The 17,563-nt window shown below is 43.1% G+C and overlaps 1 protein-coding gene across 2 annotated transcripts in view; it reads left to right on the plus strand.

Moving 5' to 3' along the window:
- Positions 1–17,563, plus strand: part of FNIP2 (folliculin interacting protein 2) — a 137,172-nt gene that overhangs the window by 98,168 nt on the left and 21,441 nt on the right. For both annotated transcript variants that reach the window (XM_011970522.1, XM_011970523.1), the window contains 2 exons: positions 1,874–3,200; positions 4,071–4,227. In XM_011970522.1, the coding sequence (XP_011825912.1) occupies positions 1,874–3,200; positions 4,071–4,227 (1,484 nt within the window). The remainder of the gene's footprint in view (positions 1–1,873; positions 3,201–4,070; positions 4,228–17,563) is intronic.

The following is a 17,563-nucleotide window of genomic DNA, read 5'->3' on the forward strand; positions in this document are numbered from 1 at the left end:
TTTTGAGACAGAGTCTTGCTCTGTCGCCCAGGCTGGAGTGCAATGGTGTAATCTTGGCTCACTGCTGCCTCCGCCTCCCGGGCTCAAGCGATTCTCCTGCTTCAGCCTCCCAAGTAGCTAGGTTACAGGTGTCTGCCACCACACCTGGCTAATTTTTGTATTTTGGGTAGAGACAGGGTTTCAACCTGTTGGCTAGGCTGGTCTCGAACTCCTGACCTCAAGTGATCCGCCACCTTGGCCTCCCAAAGTGCTGGGATTACAGGCGTGAGCCACCATGCCCAGCCCTCTGGTTATTCTTCAGTGGGTTTCTAATTCCAGTTTGGTTATACAAAGATATAATGAGATATCTCTTTTTTTTTTTTTTTTTTTGAGACAGAGTTTTGCTCTTGTAGCCCAGGCTGAAGTGCAGTGATGTCACCATGGCTCACTGCAACCTCTGCCTCCTGGATTCAAGTCATTCTCCTGCCTCAGCCTCCCAAGTAGCTGGGATTACAGGTGCCTGTCATCACGCCTGGCTAATTTTTTGTATTTTTGGCAGAGACGGGGTTTCACCATGTTGGCCAGGCTGGTCTCAAGCTCCTGACCTCAGGTGATCCACCCACCTCAGCCTCCCAAAGTGCTGGGATTACAGGCATGAGCCACCACACCCAGCTGAGATACATCTTTAGGATTTTAATACAGTGCCTGTCCAGTTAGTAAACGTGGGTGCTTTATTATAATTTTCCATCACATCATATCATATGTATAACTTATTATAAAGTGTAATAATCAAATTATCAAATGCCGTAGTTTTAATAGTTAGGCACTTAAGTACTTTTGATGAAAAGCTTATTGCTGGGTGGTTGGATGACACATTTACCCTTATTCTCTCCTCCTTAAGCTGACGGTAGAGCTCACGGTACATTAGTCAGTTTTTAATCAACTTGTCAGGATATAGCTAATGGGACATATTTTTTTCCAGTTGAATTTTCTTTTCTTTTTTTTCTGAGACAGAGTCTCACTGTGTCACCCAGGCTGGAGTGCAGTGGTGCCATCTTGGCTCACTGCAACCTCTGGCTTCCAGGTTCAAGCAATTCTCCTGCCTCGACCTCTCGAGTAGCTGGGACTGCAGGTGCACACCACCACGCTCGCCTAATTTTTGTATTTTGGGTAGAGACGGGGTTTTGCCATGTTGGCCAGACTGCTCTTGAACTCTTGACCTCAGGTGATCGCCTGCCTCAGCCTCCCAAAGTACTGGTATTACAGGCATAAACCACTGCGCCTGGCCCAGGTGAATTTTCAAGCGAATTAAAACCTTCAGACTCATTCATGACTAAGTGATTTTCTTCTTGTTAGTCAAACTGATTCTGTTTGGTGTGTGTATGCGTATTAAGAGAAATCTATGTAGACCACCTCATTAAGTATTTTGAATTAATTCACTGCACTTCTGTTGAGAAACTCCTGAATTTGGATTTCATCCCAAGGCCCAATGTCCTGGGATTCTTCCAACAAATTCTTATTATTTCCAGTTTCCAAGATATAGTATTAGATCTGGTCACATATTCAGAACTCTGGGTTTAACCTTCTTTGGGCCATCTCATTGGCTGACCCATTGAGCTGCAGGGAAGACCCAGCAGGCACTGGTAGGGGCTGTGTGCACAGCAGCACGACTCCCACACACCAGGGGTGGTGAGCTGCAGCCTGTGTCCAGGCTGACTCTCTTACAGGGGCAAAACTAAAACATGGTCATTACTAGAAAGTAGAAATCAGGAGTCTGAAGCAGGGATTCCAGATTGGGAATATAAGTCATCTATTTTGCTCTTGTAAAGGCTGATATATCTGTGACATGCTAACCCCAGAGACCACTGCCTTTGTGTCCACCTTTGCTCTCTAGGTGATCTTTATGGAGCCATAGGCTCTCCAGTGAGACTGACTCGCACCGTAGTGGTAGGGAAGCAGAAGGACTTGGTCCAGCGAATACTTTATGTCCTGACCTACTTTCTCCGTTGCTCTGAGCTACAAGAGAACCAGCTGACCTGGAGTGGCAATCACAGTGAAGGTGACCAAGTTTTAAATGGGAGCAAGATCATAACAGCCTTGGAGAAAGGAGAGGTGGAGGAGTCCGAGTATGTGGTCGTTACGGTGAGGAACGAGCCCGCTCTTGTACCCCCCATCCTACCACCAACAGCAGCTGAGAGACAGAACCCCTGGCCGGCAGGGTTTTCTGAGAGCCCAGAGGGCACTGACAGTAGAGACCTGGTTCTTAAACCTGACAAAGAAGCTAACCGGAGGCCAGAGCAGGGTTTTGAGGCTTGCAGCACAGGATGCCAGGGGCCAGCATCAGGTGCTTCCTGGAAACCTCAGAATGCATTTTGTGGGAATGAAAAAAATAAAGAGGTACCACAAGATGGCTCTTCAAGACTTTCCAGCTGTGAAGTTTTGGGGGCAGGAATGAAGATGGACCAGCAAGCTGTCTGTGAGCCGTTGAAAGTGGAGATGTCTACGAGACTGCCAGACCGGTCAGTGGCCTGGCCTTGCCCTGACAGACATCTTTGGGAGAAACCTCCCATAGAAAAGGTCACTTTCCAGATAGGAAGCTCCACATCTCCAGAGTCTGACTTTGAAAGCCGCATGAAAAAAATGGAGGAACGGATGAAAGCCTGTGGCCCCTCCTTGGAGGCCAGGGAGGCCGCTGACACAGCTCAGGACCCGCAGATTTCTAGGAGCCCTTTCAAACCTGGCTTTCAGGAGAATGTCTGCTGTCCTCAGAATCGGCCTTCAGAGGGGGATGAAGGCGAGTCTGACAAGGGTTTTGCAGAGGACAAAGGCAGCAGAAACGAGACAGCAGCAGATGCTGCCGGGCAGCTCAGCCACGCTGCTGACTTGGGCGCAGCCTCCCACCGCATAGCAGGAACTGCCCCGGGGAGGCTGGAGGCGGCTACAGGTTTGTATGTGAAGGCTGAGGAAGGACCTGTGCTGGAGCCTGTTGCCGCCAGCTGTGTCCAGCGGGGCCCTGGCCTCGTGGCTCCTGCAAATATCCCCTGTGGGGATGACAACAAGAAGGCCAACTTCAGGACTGAAGGAGACATTCCCCGAAATGAAAGCTCAGATAGCGCCCTGGGAGACAGTGACGATGAAGCCTGCACTTCAGCCATGCTAGATCTGGGTCACGGTGGTGACAGGACTGGAGGGTCCTTGGAAGTGGAGCTGCCTCTGCCAAGGTAACTCCGGCAGGCTGGGAAGTAGAGGGAACTGGGTTCAAATCCCACTTTCCTGGCCTGACGCCTGTGATCGTGTTAGCTTCTACTATTGTCTGCTTTACACACAGTATCTTTTTTTCCACAAAGTACTAGAAGTATTATTAATTTTATACAAACGGTTTCCCACCTGTCCTCCTTCCAAGGATGGTCACTGGCTTAGTACCACTGAGCTCACTGGGGCAGGTGGCCAGTGGTTGTCTTTGCAGCTATCATGACCCTCTGGGGAAGCTAAGGGATGTGGTGGAGATGGGAGAGGGAACAGGGAGTTTAATTTTCTGTCAACTGCAGGGAAGCTCCGTGGCTGGCAGCAGATGCCTTGCTTCGGAGGTGGTGGATTACACTCGCCGTGTGGCCTGTCTCCTGCCGATCAGAGCAGCGTGAGGTGGTTGGGAAACAACACCTCTTCCTTAACACTCCATCAGGTTGATTATTTGGTCTGTGATGACTGAAAGCAGTAATTAGAGATTTCTTCTGTTCTTCCGCACTGTCATGGGCACCATTCTGTGCTGATATGTCAGATTCCTAAAGCCAGGCTTTTGGCAAGGGCCCTTCCTGAGATATTTTCTTTTGTCAGTATTTTGACACAGACTGCCTGGTGGATGTCCAATATGAGGTACAAAAACAAACTCATGACCACCCATGGATATAATTTTTTTTCTTTAAAAAACTCCCTTTTCTCCCGCCTGTGATCCACTTACTGGAGGGTCGGTGACATGGGCCACCCTGAATCTATTTTATTTACCTGTGTCATTGGAGTGCTTGTACCAATTGTAATGAAAGAAGAAAGTACATTTTCAGCTGTGCATTTTAATGGGCCACATGTTGTTTTAGGTCTCAGAGCATCAGCACCCAGAACGTAAGGAACTTCGGCCGCTCACTTCTGGCGGGCTACTGCCCCACATACATGCCTGATCTTGTGCTTCATGGGACCGGCAGTGACGAGAAGCTGAAGCAGTGCCTGGTGGCCGACCTCGTCCACACAGTCCATGTAAGTGATCCCAGCGTGGAGCCTCTGGCTGTTGACAGTGTGTCAGCCAAGGTCTTGGCCGACAACAGGTGTTTAGACTGAAGAGAGACTAGTTAAGGGATTGTTTATGGAGATGTGGGCAGGGTTATGGGAACCAGCTAGGGCTAGTGAGGCACCTGGGGCCTAGCAGCAGCTGGAAGCTAGAAGCACACCTGGGCCTGACAGAGTAAGGGGAGGGAGCGTGACATCAGAGCCCTGGAGAGCCTGAGCCAGGACGAGGAGTGGCCTGGCTGCAGGAGCAATGGAGGGGGGGGTGACTTCCTGCCATCCCTCCTCCCATTCTCTGATCTCTTTCTGGTGCTTCTCATTGGCTGAGCCCAGCTGAAAGCCAGGGAGCAGTGGCACAGCTGATGCAGACACAGCCTTGTGGTGCGTAGAGGTCAGCCTCCTGGGGCCCAGAACAGGACAGAGAAGGGCAAAGAGCTGCTCTGGAAGTGGTGGGTTAGCAGATAGGCCGGGCAAATGGAATAAACAGCACAGATGATGACAATTATATGCTGTCACGGTGAGGACCAAAGAGATGTCACATATGGTTTGTTTTTTATCCGATGCTTAAACAAGTTCCTAAAAGTAATTTATTTTAACTGATTTGTCATTAAGTTCACTTTGATGGCTGCATAAGGATGACTGTATAAAGATTAACAAGTCTTACTGGAAAATTGCCTCGTGGCTGCCATTAAGTGCTTTTCTGCTATCTGCAGTGCTACAGGAACTAAGCAGTTAAGGAAACTGTCAATCTGATGGGCCTGTTTTTAATTGAGCTGTTATTGGGCAGATGTGCAAAAATAGGCATTTTGTATTAGAAACATTTTGTATCTTGTGCAATAGGGAAAGTCCTCATCGCATTAAGAAAATCAGAATTTGGCCTGTTACCTACCTCCTCGGCCAACAAGTATTTTTTTTTTTTGAGGTGGAACAAAAGGCATTGCATGTTATCTTTGGCCTTGAGCATCTCCTCTGTGAAGACTAAACATCAGACACAGGCTACACAGGCTAAGTATATTTATGTGAAGTGGGAAAAAAACTCAGTAGTGAAGCAGATGTCCTCATAACCTCCCTCAATGGGGAGGGCGAAGAGATGAGGCTAGGGCTGTCCGAAGCTGGGGAAAGCCAGCCCAGCGTACATGTGTGTGGCCAAATGTTCCTAACCCCACCCCTGCTTTGTGGTCACATACCACCCTTCACCAGGATACTCCTGGAATGAAGCTAGGAAGTGCTTTTGTCTCTATAATATCATAATTATTTAATATCATAATTTCTCTTTATAGTTATGAACACCATATAGTCATCATTTTACAAGTCCATGCATCAATGACCCCTGTAAGAATAATGCCCTCATTGTATAATGCTATCTAAGTTGTCCAAAATGATGTCTGATGCCTTGGCAATTCCACAGGCTGTATTTATGTGTGTTTAGTAACTGCCTATAACATTAAGGCACCTTTTCTATCTGCATCTAATATTTATATTCACACATGCCAAACTGTGAGGTTTTTTTTTTTTTTTTCCTGCTCTGCTATCATTTTGATTTCTAAGAACCTTGGTGTTGCTTATCGGACCTTCCTTCCATGAAGCCCAGTGAGCTGCTTCTGACAGAGGTATCAAGAGACTACAGGGGAACTAACGGGATTGTCCTCAGTGACATCAGTTTTACCAGCTGGGGACTTTGTTTGAATGCCTTGGATTTACTCACTGACCACTCTGGAAATGCAATCTATTGATTGATAACCCTTCTTGAACTTGTCTGTAAAACCATTCATGAAATATTTTGTGTTTCCATAGGCTGGCAAGTTCTAATTTTTGTGTATTAGATTTTCATGGTGACCATCTGGCTCTATAATTCTTTTATTTGAAAAAACACAACCATGTTTACTCTGTCATTACTCTTCAAGCGTTTTCATATTTCATTTTCCCTTCCTTTTGGATGGAGTGTTTTCACAGTGTAGCTTTTCTCATTTCTTTAAACTATGCAATCACCCTGAGAGATCGAAAGTTATTATGCATAATAACCTATATTGTGTCAAATTGTGGGTACATCCAAAGTGCAGCCACGCGTGTGTGTTAATAGGAAATTCCAAAGAGTTCATAAAAATATCTTCAGAAGTTTAATACATTCAGAATACATCCAATTAGCGTTAGTGGATTTCTAATTTCACTTGACACATTCATCATAATGAGTTTTGCTTTTGAAGTTGTGTTCTGTTTAAACTGCCTCTCAGACTGGCGCTCTGGTCTATGGCAGTATTTTTAAAAAAAAAAAAAAAAACAGACTTACTTTCAACATCCATTTACAAACATTTGTTGAAAAATATTTTAGAAGTATTTGTTTAAACATTATACTGAATTTACTGCTCCATAAAGCCCAGTGAATATTTAAATTCGAGTATGTTGCCAGAGAAAGAAGCAGAGATCCAAAAACAAGTATATGACCAGAGTTAGAGCTGAAATAATAGCTTGTTGAAGAAGAGAAAATTGTAATAAATTGTTTTATCATAGCTTGCTTTTTTGAGTTGGGCACAGTGGCTCACGCCTGTAATCGCAGCACTTTGAGAGGCCAAGGTGGGTAGATCACTTGCGCTCAGGAGTTCAAGATCAGCTTGGGCGACATAGCAAGACTTCATCTCAAAAATGAAATAGCATTTTAAAAAATAGGAAAAAAACCTATTTTTTGAACATTAATTTCAGTGTTCATGCTAGATTTCAGGAGGCTTTGGTACTCCTAATTCTTTTTAGAGAAGGATTTTTAACTGTTTAAAAGCAATTGATTCCGGTTATTGGCCTCTTCTAGACCTGTGCACAATTTGGATTTTATAATCTGTCTTACATAAATTGAATGTGTTTGTTTGTTTGTTTTAGAGATGGGGTCTTCCTGTGTTGCCCAGGCTGGACTCGAACTGGGCTCATGTGATCCTGCCTCATTCTCCCAAGTAGCCAGGATTATAGGCACAGGCCACTGTACCTGGCTCTAAATGTACACTTTTATAACTACTAGTTTGGAGTTTTTCTCTCATTGAGAGATTGCTTTGTAAAGCTTCCAATATTTTTTGTGTACTTTTCTTATCCTAGTCTCTCTTATGAAAGAAAGATATAGTAACTTTATTTCATTGATTTTCATTTTTATTGCTGACTTTCACATATCAAGATTCAGAAGTTCTTTAAATATTTAAACACGTATTCTTGTTTAGTCCATATACTACCTCTTTTCTGTCATTTGAACTCTCTGCCTCCTAACATATAGGTTATACAGCTGCCTTAAATTAGTGTAAAGTAATACGGTTTCAGTTTTTTTCTTGCCACATCTTGTGCATTCTTTCCTCTGTTTTCTTTTTGACTTTAAACGGAAAGAGAGCGGGCGTACGTGCCAGCAGCATTCTATGCCTGTGACTCCTGGGTAGCTTTTTGCCTCGCCTTTTTCCTCCTGTGTCTGGCCTGTGAATACTGCTGACAGGGGTACTGTTGGGGTTATTTTGGGGCAGTGTAAGGTGATGGAAGATCACTGACTTAGTGTCGATGGCTTGGGTTTGAGTCCTGGTATTACCACTCCTTTGTTGATAATCTTAGGTAAGTAAACTGGCATTGCTAAGCCCCCGAAAAATGTATTTAGTGGAACAGATGCAATATGATTCAGTGGTTAGGAAGTTAACTTCTGAAGCCAGACAAACCTAAGTTTGAATCATGGTTCACCCCTTAGTGGCTTTGTGGCCTTGGGCAAGTTTCTTTAATTTTCTTATCTATACTGTGAACAGTACTTATGTCATAGGTTTGGTTTGAAGATTCTGTGAGATAATGCATATCAAGTGCTTAGCACATTGCCTGGCACATTGCTAAGTGCTCAATAAATGTGGGCCAGATGTGATAGCTCACCCCTGTAAAGCCAGAGCTTTGGGAGGCCAAGGTGGGAGGATCCTTTGAGATCAGTCTGGGCAATATAGCAAAATCCATCTCTAGCAAAAAAAAAAAAAATAGGCATGGTGGCACATGCCTATAGTTCCAGCTACTCAGGAGACTGAGGCAGAAGGATTGCTTAAGCCAGATGTTCAATGCTGCAGTGAGCTATGATCATTGCCATTGCACTCCATCCTGGGCAACAGAATGAGACCTCATCTCAGTAAATAATAATAATATATGTGAAAGTGCTTTGTAAATTATACAGCAATATATCATGTTTTTAATATGGGAGAGCAGAATAACAACCATTATTTTAGTAAAAATGAAAATTACTGTCAGAGTTAAGAAAGCAATATATGGGCCGAGCACAGTGGCTCATGCCTGTAATCCTAGCACTTGAAGGCTGAGGCGGGCTGATTGCCTGAGCTCAGGAGTTCCTGACCAGCCTGGGCAACATGGTGAAACCCCATCTCTACTAAAATACAAAAAAAAAAGTAGCTGGGCATGGCAGTATGCGCGTATAGTCCCAGCTACTCGGGAGACTGAGCAGGAGAATTACTTGAACACAGGAGGCAGAGGTTGCAGTGAGCTGAGATCATGCCACTGCACTCCAGCCTGAGCAACAGAGTGAAGCTCTGTCTCAAAAAAAAATAAAAAAAGAGAGAGAGAGAGAGAGAGAGAAAAGAAAGCTATATGTGTACTTAAAGTTCTCCTAACTAGTCAGTGGCCTTGTCAATCCCAGGGGGCTACTGTTAGGAATGACTGAACTGAACCTGTACACACATTCATTGAGTGCTGAAAATACTCACTTTTGCTTTGCCCAGGAGCAGAATGGACAGCTCTAACTCTGCAGGGCAGGGTCATCAAGACCAAAATTAACACTACATTTTGATGTTTTTTAAAAAACAACTATGCTCCAAGGCTACAAGCATTTTACAGAATCATTTATAAGATGAAGTAACCATTGGATACATCAGCCTCTTCCATTTAATTTTAAGCATAGCAACAGATTGACTCCAGAAATATCATGCAGGAATCAGTAGCACAGATAAAGAGCTTTGCTAAAAGCCTGGCTGTGATATATATATGCTCATGAATACCTAATTAGTCCATGCAGTGCAATCAACCTGTAGGACTATAAAAGAACAGCAAGTCCCTTCAAATGGTAAATCATTACTTAAGTAACAACAGATAACATTAAATACCTCAGGTCAGCAACAACCTCAAAATCAATAGGATACAAAGAAAACATCTCTGTAGGACAAAGCCACTATTTTGGAACATCTCTCGTTGTTTTCTTTTCCCCGTGTTTGGATAATAAACATGGCAGTACCTCTGGCATCTACCACTGTCTTCAATAGCCACAGCCCTCACTGCAACACTACCTACGTCTGTTGGCCTATGGAGCACTTTTACAACTATATATTTTGACCCATAAATGGGTTTTGATTACCAGTTTTTTTAATGATATAGAACTAAGATCATCACACATTAGGCTTACTGATTAATGAAACCTTTGTATTTTGTGTGTGTGTATTTATACACACATGCACACATGTCACACTTGTATGCATATGGCTTGTCATACCAGGTTATGTCATACAAGCATGTATGCCAGGTCATGATGCTAAAATGTATTTCTTATCATGGATTGTGGTTAAACAAAAAAATGCTGATCTCTGGGTATCCCCAACTCCAGTCTGAAATCATTGTCATTCTCTCCCCTTCTCAATGTGACTAGTCTTTTTAAAGTTCCTTTTGATCTTCCCAAATGGCGTCCCTATGCCCACTTTACCCCCTTCCATCACCTTGTGCAGTGCTGCAAGAGGACTTTCTAAAGCATGAGACAATTATTTACTCTTTTGCTTGAATAGCTTCCTATTTTCTAAGAGACTAAACTATAAACTCCTTAGGTGGAGTTGTCCCTTTTATGTCCTTCAGGTACACACACATACCCCTGTATCTCCTCTTATGCCCAGTCACACTGTTTGCCATTCTTTAAATAGTCCACCTTTCCTCACACCCGTCTGCCTATCAGATTATGCTTTCTTTGCCTAGGACACTGTTGAACAAACTTTTTTACATTTTTGAAGACCCATTTCATACGTTGCCTCTTCTTCGAAATCATTCCAGGCCCCATATCCCTGTTCTGTTCCAGATGTCTTCCTCTCACTAGGGCTGCAGGTGCCTTGAAGCAGAAAGCAGGGACTTAATTTTCCTCATATCCCCAGCACCTTGCCTGGTGCCTGGCACATAGAAAGTGCTCACTAACGTTAGTTGACTGTTCCCCATAAAACTGGAGTTAGAGCCATGTGTGTCTATTACTATAGTGGGGCCCTTTCTTCTGAAGTAAAGAGAAATGGGAGATGGCCTTTCTTTAAAGAAACTTAAAGGGGAAGAATAAGATGTTTAGACATGCCTGCGGCTCTGTGTGTTCACTGTCGTTACCTAAAGGAGAATAAAAGCTTATAGGTCTCTTGGGCTTCATGTCTCTTGCATCGTGTCAGAGTTAGACACATGTCTAATTTTGATGTTTTTCCCAAAATTTTTTTACTACCTACAAGATATTTGAACATCTGTGCCATTCTCTGCAAAAAAGCTACCAGCCCTCTCTCATTTTATTTTGGAGTTGCATATCTCATCACACAACTTGATTCTGATACCCTTTCTGACCTTGAGCACCTCTTCCCAACTTCCAACTGAATTTTACTCAGCTAGTGGCCAGCCTGACAGTCAGCCATTCCAGAGGTTATGTACGGTGTCTTCAAGGCCACGGGCTGAATTTGGGCTTGAGTCTGGTGAACCCAGGCACAGATACACAGAAGATCAGACGTTTTCCCGGCAACCCTCCAGACCATCTTGCCACACTTTGGACCCTTTCTTCTTTCCCTCTACCCCTAAGTCTTCATACTGTCTTCATGGATACCTACCAGGATCCCTCAGCAATGTCCCATGGTCCCAAATGATTATTTTCCTCTTCCTCTTGTTTACCTTATTATAACTCTTAAGCCTTTAGTGACTGACATTAAACCTGCTTCCAAGAGAAAAATTTCTGATAAGCAAATGCTTATAGAGTTATGATAAGGTCATATATGACTGTTACCCCTTCTGGTATTTTCATGTGTTAAAAATATGTTTGATGCACTGGAAATCTCCAATGGTGGCATTTCAGGTGGTCAAGATAACTCAAGTCACTTGATGGGGCAGAGAAGCTGGAGATGCTTTTGGGTTAGAGTGGGGAGAATCACACCTTAGAGATTTATCTATTGAAAAATACTTATCAGGTACGTTTTATGTGCTTGGCACTGTGTTTATAGCAGTAGTCAAAATCTGAGGTAGAATTAGCCGGGGTGTGGTGGCTGTGTGCCCATGGTCCCAGCTACTCAGGAGGCTGAGCTGGGAGAATGGTTTGAGCTCTGGAGGTCAAGGCTGCAGTAAGCTGTGATGGAGCCACTGCATTCCAGCCTGGGTGAAAGAGTGAGACCCTGTCTCCTCTCTCCCCACACATCGTCCCCCCAGCCCAAAAAAAAAAAAAAAATTCTGAGGTGGGAGGATTCTAGCAACATGTACTAAACTGGTGTGGATGGCATGCCTCCCCTCTAAAACTATATAGTGATGGATAAAACATCACTATTCTCATTGCTGCCCCATTGTTATAATTCCTGTGCATGAAAAAAAAAAAAAAAGGAAATCCTTTTGTGCCAGAGATAAATGGAAATCTAAACCGAAGCAGTAAGCATGAGCTGGTCCTCCAGGATTTCAGTCTTGATACAGGTCCTAGGAATTGGGTGCTGAGGTTCTCAGATTCACTCGAGGATGAGAGATTGTGGTCTCACATGCACATAAGGCTTGAGACCTGGAATCGAGCCCCTTACCTAAAGCCTGGAGCTTCAAAGAACTATTCTTCCATGAAAAGGAGACTAGAAATCACCAGACATAAGCAGTGAAGCAGCAAAGAAACAGGCTGGAAACAGGTTGGGGAAAATAAAGTCACCCATGAGAAATCAAAACCCCTGGTCTGTGCTATTTGTGGATTTCAGGTCCAGATTTATTCTACCCGAGTGATTTGCGAATCCCTACCCAAGAAATAAACATAAAACCAGGAGCATAGAAACCTTTAGGACTCTGGCAGAAGGAAGCACACTACTTTAGACACTTTCACAACCACAAGCTCATGAGACGCATATAGGAAAATGAAACATAGCTCCAGTAAGATAGGCCCACATTCAGAAATTGCAAACATATGTGGGAAACCAGGAAATCATCATGAGGAGAGAGCAAGCGCATACAAGCAGGAGAATCAGCACTCCTCCAATCGGCAATAACTATTAAAGTAGCCATGTTTAAAATGTTTACGGTGATAAAAAGAAGGAATTGGAACCTTAAAGAGAGAATAAGGTGATAATGATCATTTAGATTTGTATAAGAACTAAAAACAACTTCTAAAATTGAAAAATGGTCCCTGAAATTAAAACTCCAAGAATAGGTTAAAGAACAGAGCAGATTAAATACAGCTAAAGATCATTAGAATTTGAAATGGAGGCTACTTAAGAAATTATCTTTTTGAGCTCTGAGACAAAAAAACATGAAAAATATCAGAGAGCAAGTAAAAGATGTGGTGGCCAGAGTGAAGAGACTTTATAGCATATGCCAGAAAGAGAATAGAGAAAATGAGGGAAGGTAATATTCAGAGAAAGAATGGCCGGCATTTTTCAGGTTAAATAAGCACACTGACTCCCAAGTAGGGAGAATATTAACAAATTCACACTTAACAACTGGACATCAAAGGTAAAGAAAACTCTTAGAAGTAGCCAGAGAGAAGAAGACATGGCATCTGTCCTCAGGGAGTTTGCAGTTTAACAGGAAATAGAAATAAATCAGCAGTGAAAATAGCATGGACAAGTGTGTGGAAGCAGGAGGCCAGGGTGCTGAGGACGTGCGCACAGGGTGGCTGTGGTGAGGACTCAGCTGGGGTCAGTAGCAGAATGAGGATGAGAAGCAGGGAAGGTTGCAGGGGATAGTGTGGCTTTTTCAGGGAACTGAAGCCCCTTTTGCTGATGACCCCTTCAGCATATCTCAGAGCTGGCTTTGCCACCAACAGGAGGTCTGTCTGTCCCCTCTCTCCGTAACACTGCTGTCAGGAATGTCTACTCAACATGAGTTTAAAAAAAAAAAAAAAAAAAAGTCAAACTGACTTTGTATATTGGAAAAGATGGTTTAAGAAGAATGAATGATAACCAGGTTTCTTTTCTCTGGATGGATTTAAGACTGAAGGTGGTTTTTGGTTTGTTTTTATTTTCTAAAATACTGGTCTACAATTCACACACCTCTGCAGTCCTTTTAGTGGCTCTCAGCCATCCAAGTACAGTTTAATAAATATATAAAACTTACCAGAATTACATAAAATGATTAACAAATGGGAATTCAAATGAAGCCAAAGAATCATGTGTTTTATTATCCAGAAAATCTCAGAGAAAAACAGAGGGAAGTGCTTCCAATTACCTGAATCATAAGTTGCCTCTTCCCTTTGTGTGTGAGGCTTTGCAGTGGCTTATCCCTGATAGATAAACCCGCACTGTTATAACTATTGTGCAGATTTTAGAGCTGGTTATGAATACAGAAGTCTCCACACGCCTGCTGTCTATAATACACATGAGGGCTGAGACATCTTTGAAGATTGATAAAGGGTCCGTGTCAAGCAGCATAAAGATGGGGAACTTTTGTAGCAAAGTGTATGATAGAAGTAGCTGTGTTTTCTTCTAATGACAATAAATTCAGACCATCATTGGCACTTCTTGCACCCTTGTCTTCTAAGGGATTTCTACCCTGATGTGGTCCTTGGATTTTATAGTAGAGGGCTTAGAAGACTCATTGGACTAAAAGTTGGAAACACTTGTGAGTTCTTAGACTTTATTTCTTACATGCCAAGATGCTTAATAAGCTCTTATTTATTTATTTATTTATTTATTTTTGTCCTGAGTGTTCCTATCTGTAGAGCAGTACTGCATTCCTGGCCCCCTCCAGGAGAAATGGCATGATGAGTTAATAAGTAGTTATGGGAAGCATATATGGAAGAACAGCATTTCCTCACTCTTCATTGGGTTAAAAATAGATAATCACATGAAATACTACTCATTTAAATGTGGTACATAGAAAAGAAATATATTAATGATTGTGCATTGGAGGTGTAATATGCCAGAAAAAAAAGAAATACGCAGATGACTTAATAGAAACTGGGTTCCATCCAAAAATAAACTGTTCACCACAGCCAGAATGTATTAGATGTTTTGCACATGCCCAGCACTGTGTTATGTTCCTTTCAAAGGCTACAGAAGAAAATGAAATGTGATTTATCTCGAGTTGCTTATAAAATCACTGAGTAGACAAACATATGAAATCAGGAACAAGTTAAGACAGTGTGTGATGAAGTGCCAAAATGAATGGTGTGGACAGCAAGTGTTCTCAGAGGTCAAACGAAGAGCAGTGCAGTGCGTGTGGGAAGGTTTCCAGGGCAAGGGATGGACCCACGCCAGGTCCTTGAAGGACTGTAGACTTGAGACGGGGTGGCAGGGAAGGCATTCTGGGCACAACCTGAGGTAAGAGCAGGAATCTTTTAGGCCTGGAGAGGGAGGCTGTATTAGTCCCATTTTCACACAACTATAAAGTACTGCCCAAGACTGGGTAATTTATAAAGGAAAGAGGTTTAATTGACTCACAGTTCTGCAGGGCTGGGGAGGCCTCAGGAAACTTACAATCATAGTGGAAAGTGAAGGAAAAGCAAGTACCTTCTTCACAAGGCGACAGGAGAGAGCGCGAGCATATGTGAGGAAGTACCACACTTTAAAACTATCAGCTCTCGGCCAGCTGCAGAGGCTCATACCTGTAATCCCAGCACTTTGGGAGGCCAAGGCAGGTGGATCACTTGAGGCCGGGAGTTTGCAACCAGCCTGGCCAACATGGCGAAACCCCACCTCTACTAAAAAAAATAATAATACAAAAATTAGCTGGGCGTGGTGATGGGCACTTGTAGTCCCAGCTACTTGGGAGGCTGAGGCATGAGAATCACTTGAGCCTGGTAAGCAGAGGTTGCAGTGAGCCGAGATCGTGCCACTGCACTCCAGCCTGGGCAACAGAATAAGACTCTGTCTCAAAAAAAAAAAAAAAAAAATCAGCTCTCATGAGAACTCACTATCATGAGAACAGCATGGGGGAAATCGCCCCCGTGATCCAATCTCCTCCCACCTGTCCCCTTCTTTGACATGTGGGAATTATAATTTGAGATGAGATTTGGGTGGGGACATAGAGCCAAACCATATCAGGGGTCTTATTGGGAACTGAATATGTACAGGTTGGGTGGGCCCAGGCTGTGAAGAGCTGTAAGGGTGAAGAAGAACAGTTTTAACTTAACGGTTTGGGTTATATGTGCTAGCGTAGATTTTAGAGTTGGTGAGGGAAATGATAATGTGGTATTTGAGAAGTTTGAGGTTTTAGGTAAAGTACATAAACTAGGGCAGTGTTGTCCACAGCTGCACTATTTGTGAGCTCTTGAGTCTGAAGTTTCAGGGTACATGGTCGATACAGAGAGAGGGTGGTTCAGGAGAGCAGGATGGACATTTGAGCACCTAATGTGTTAGGTTCTATGCTACATGTTTCAACACATTTTTCTCACAGAAAACTTGTGCTTTAAATGGCATTTAAGCCTCACAGAAGCTCTGAACCAAGTACTGTCCCATTTTACAGACATAGCAACTGAGGCCCAGATTGAGTTGCTGAGGTTCCACAGCTGGTAAGTGACGGTGGTTGTATTCAAGCCCAATCTGACTTCAGAGCCCTTGCTATCATCTTCTCATTGCCCTTTGTTGAATTATCAGAACCACAGCTCTTGGGATTCTCTAAACCTTGTAGACATTTCTTGTTCATGGAAGTTTAAGTTAAGCAGAAGTCATGTGTATATGAATCAAGGCAGCATATTTTGTGTGTGCAGCAATCTGACCCAAAACCTTGAAATTGAAATGTCCTAGGCATTTAACACTGCCAGGAAACGGACCCATCCTTAGAGGCTACAGTTTAACCAGGCTTACCCTGTTGATTCAACAAGCTGTAAGAACAAAGAAAACTCAATAATCTTCTAAAGATCTATAAAACAAGGCATTTCATTTGTTAGTCTATCTTGAGAAATCTTCACAGGAAAGTAGTTTGGGTAAATGAGATATTGACAAGGTAGAAAGAATAAATGATTGTTTCTAACTTCTCATATGAATGCAGCAAGGGGAAAATGATAGTGGCATATGGCTTCTACCTCCTTTCTCTCTGGAGACTGGCCATCCACCCTAACAATCATCTCAGCTCCTTACTCGTCTCCAGTGTTCTATCTACAAGTTCCTGTCAGAAGTTTCTGTGGGAGGCATGTAACCTGCTGGCAGTGGTCTGGCGAGGGTGGCAGGAAGGTGCTGGGCTGGCAGCTCTGCATTGATACCCTGGCTGCCGTTGGACTCTCAGTGTGGTGTGGGCACTCAGGAGGGTGGCGATAGGGCAGTACTTTTCTCAGATGATGGAGGAAGTACAAACATATCACAGATGCATTCTGATAGGAGAATTTGACAAATTCTTTGGACAGGAAACTTATTTCGAAATTGATTCTCCTTAGCTTGAGAGAGAAGAGGGTAATTGATGTATGTCGGCATCCATAAGGTTTGTAAAGTTTCTCAAACAGGCATCTTAAATGGAATGACTGTTTAATATTAGTATTTCTCTCAGATTTTCATTTGGAACTCTGAAATGAGGACCTGATTAATCTGAGACTACAATGGTTTGCAGGAGAACTTTTTAAAAAGGTAACTATACAATCTAGGCTTTTTGGTTTGTTTTTCTAGAGAAATTTAGTCAAGGTAACACAACCCTTTGGGGAAAATGATTTTAGCATTAAGAAGAGAAATTTTGCCAAATAATCTTAGTAAACCGACAGGTATCCATATCGTATCTCCCTTTTCCTTAAGGTGTATGGGAGGCCACAGTGAGGCTCACCATGGTTCAGTTGTCAGCGTTGGGGTACAGGCACGCCCCACCTTCCTATTCCTTTTCTTTAGCTCCCATGCCCAAGCTCCAGGTCCTAAGAAGAGCAGATAGTGGATTAGGCTTTTCATAGGTGTTTAAAGCAGCCAATCTTAGGTTTGCATTTTTTAGAGTACTTAATTTCTTAAAAGTACTGCTACATGTTTGTTACTGCAAATAGTTGTATGTATGAAACCTGCTGTGCATGTGAACTTGATAAAATTGTGAACTTAAAAAATTTACTTGACAGATTTCACTATTTACTAACTTCTACTATTAAGGTATGGATAGTAAGAAATAGTATTATGGCCAGATGTGGTGACTCACGCCTGTAATCCAGCACTTAGGGAGGCCGAGG

This window comes from Mandrillus leucophaeus, unplaced genomic scaffold (assembly GCF_000951045.1).
Source record: "Mandrillus leucophaeus isolate KB7577 unplaced genomic scaffold, Mleu.le_1.0 Scaffold95, whole genome shotgun sequence".
NCBI classification, from domain to species: Eukaryota; Metazoa; Chordata; class Mammalia; order Primates; family Cercopithecidae; genus Mandrillus; species Mandrillus leucophaeus.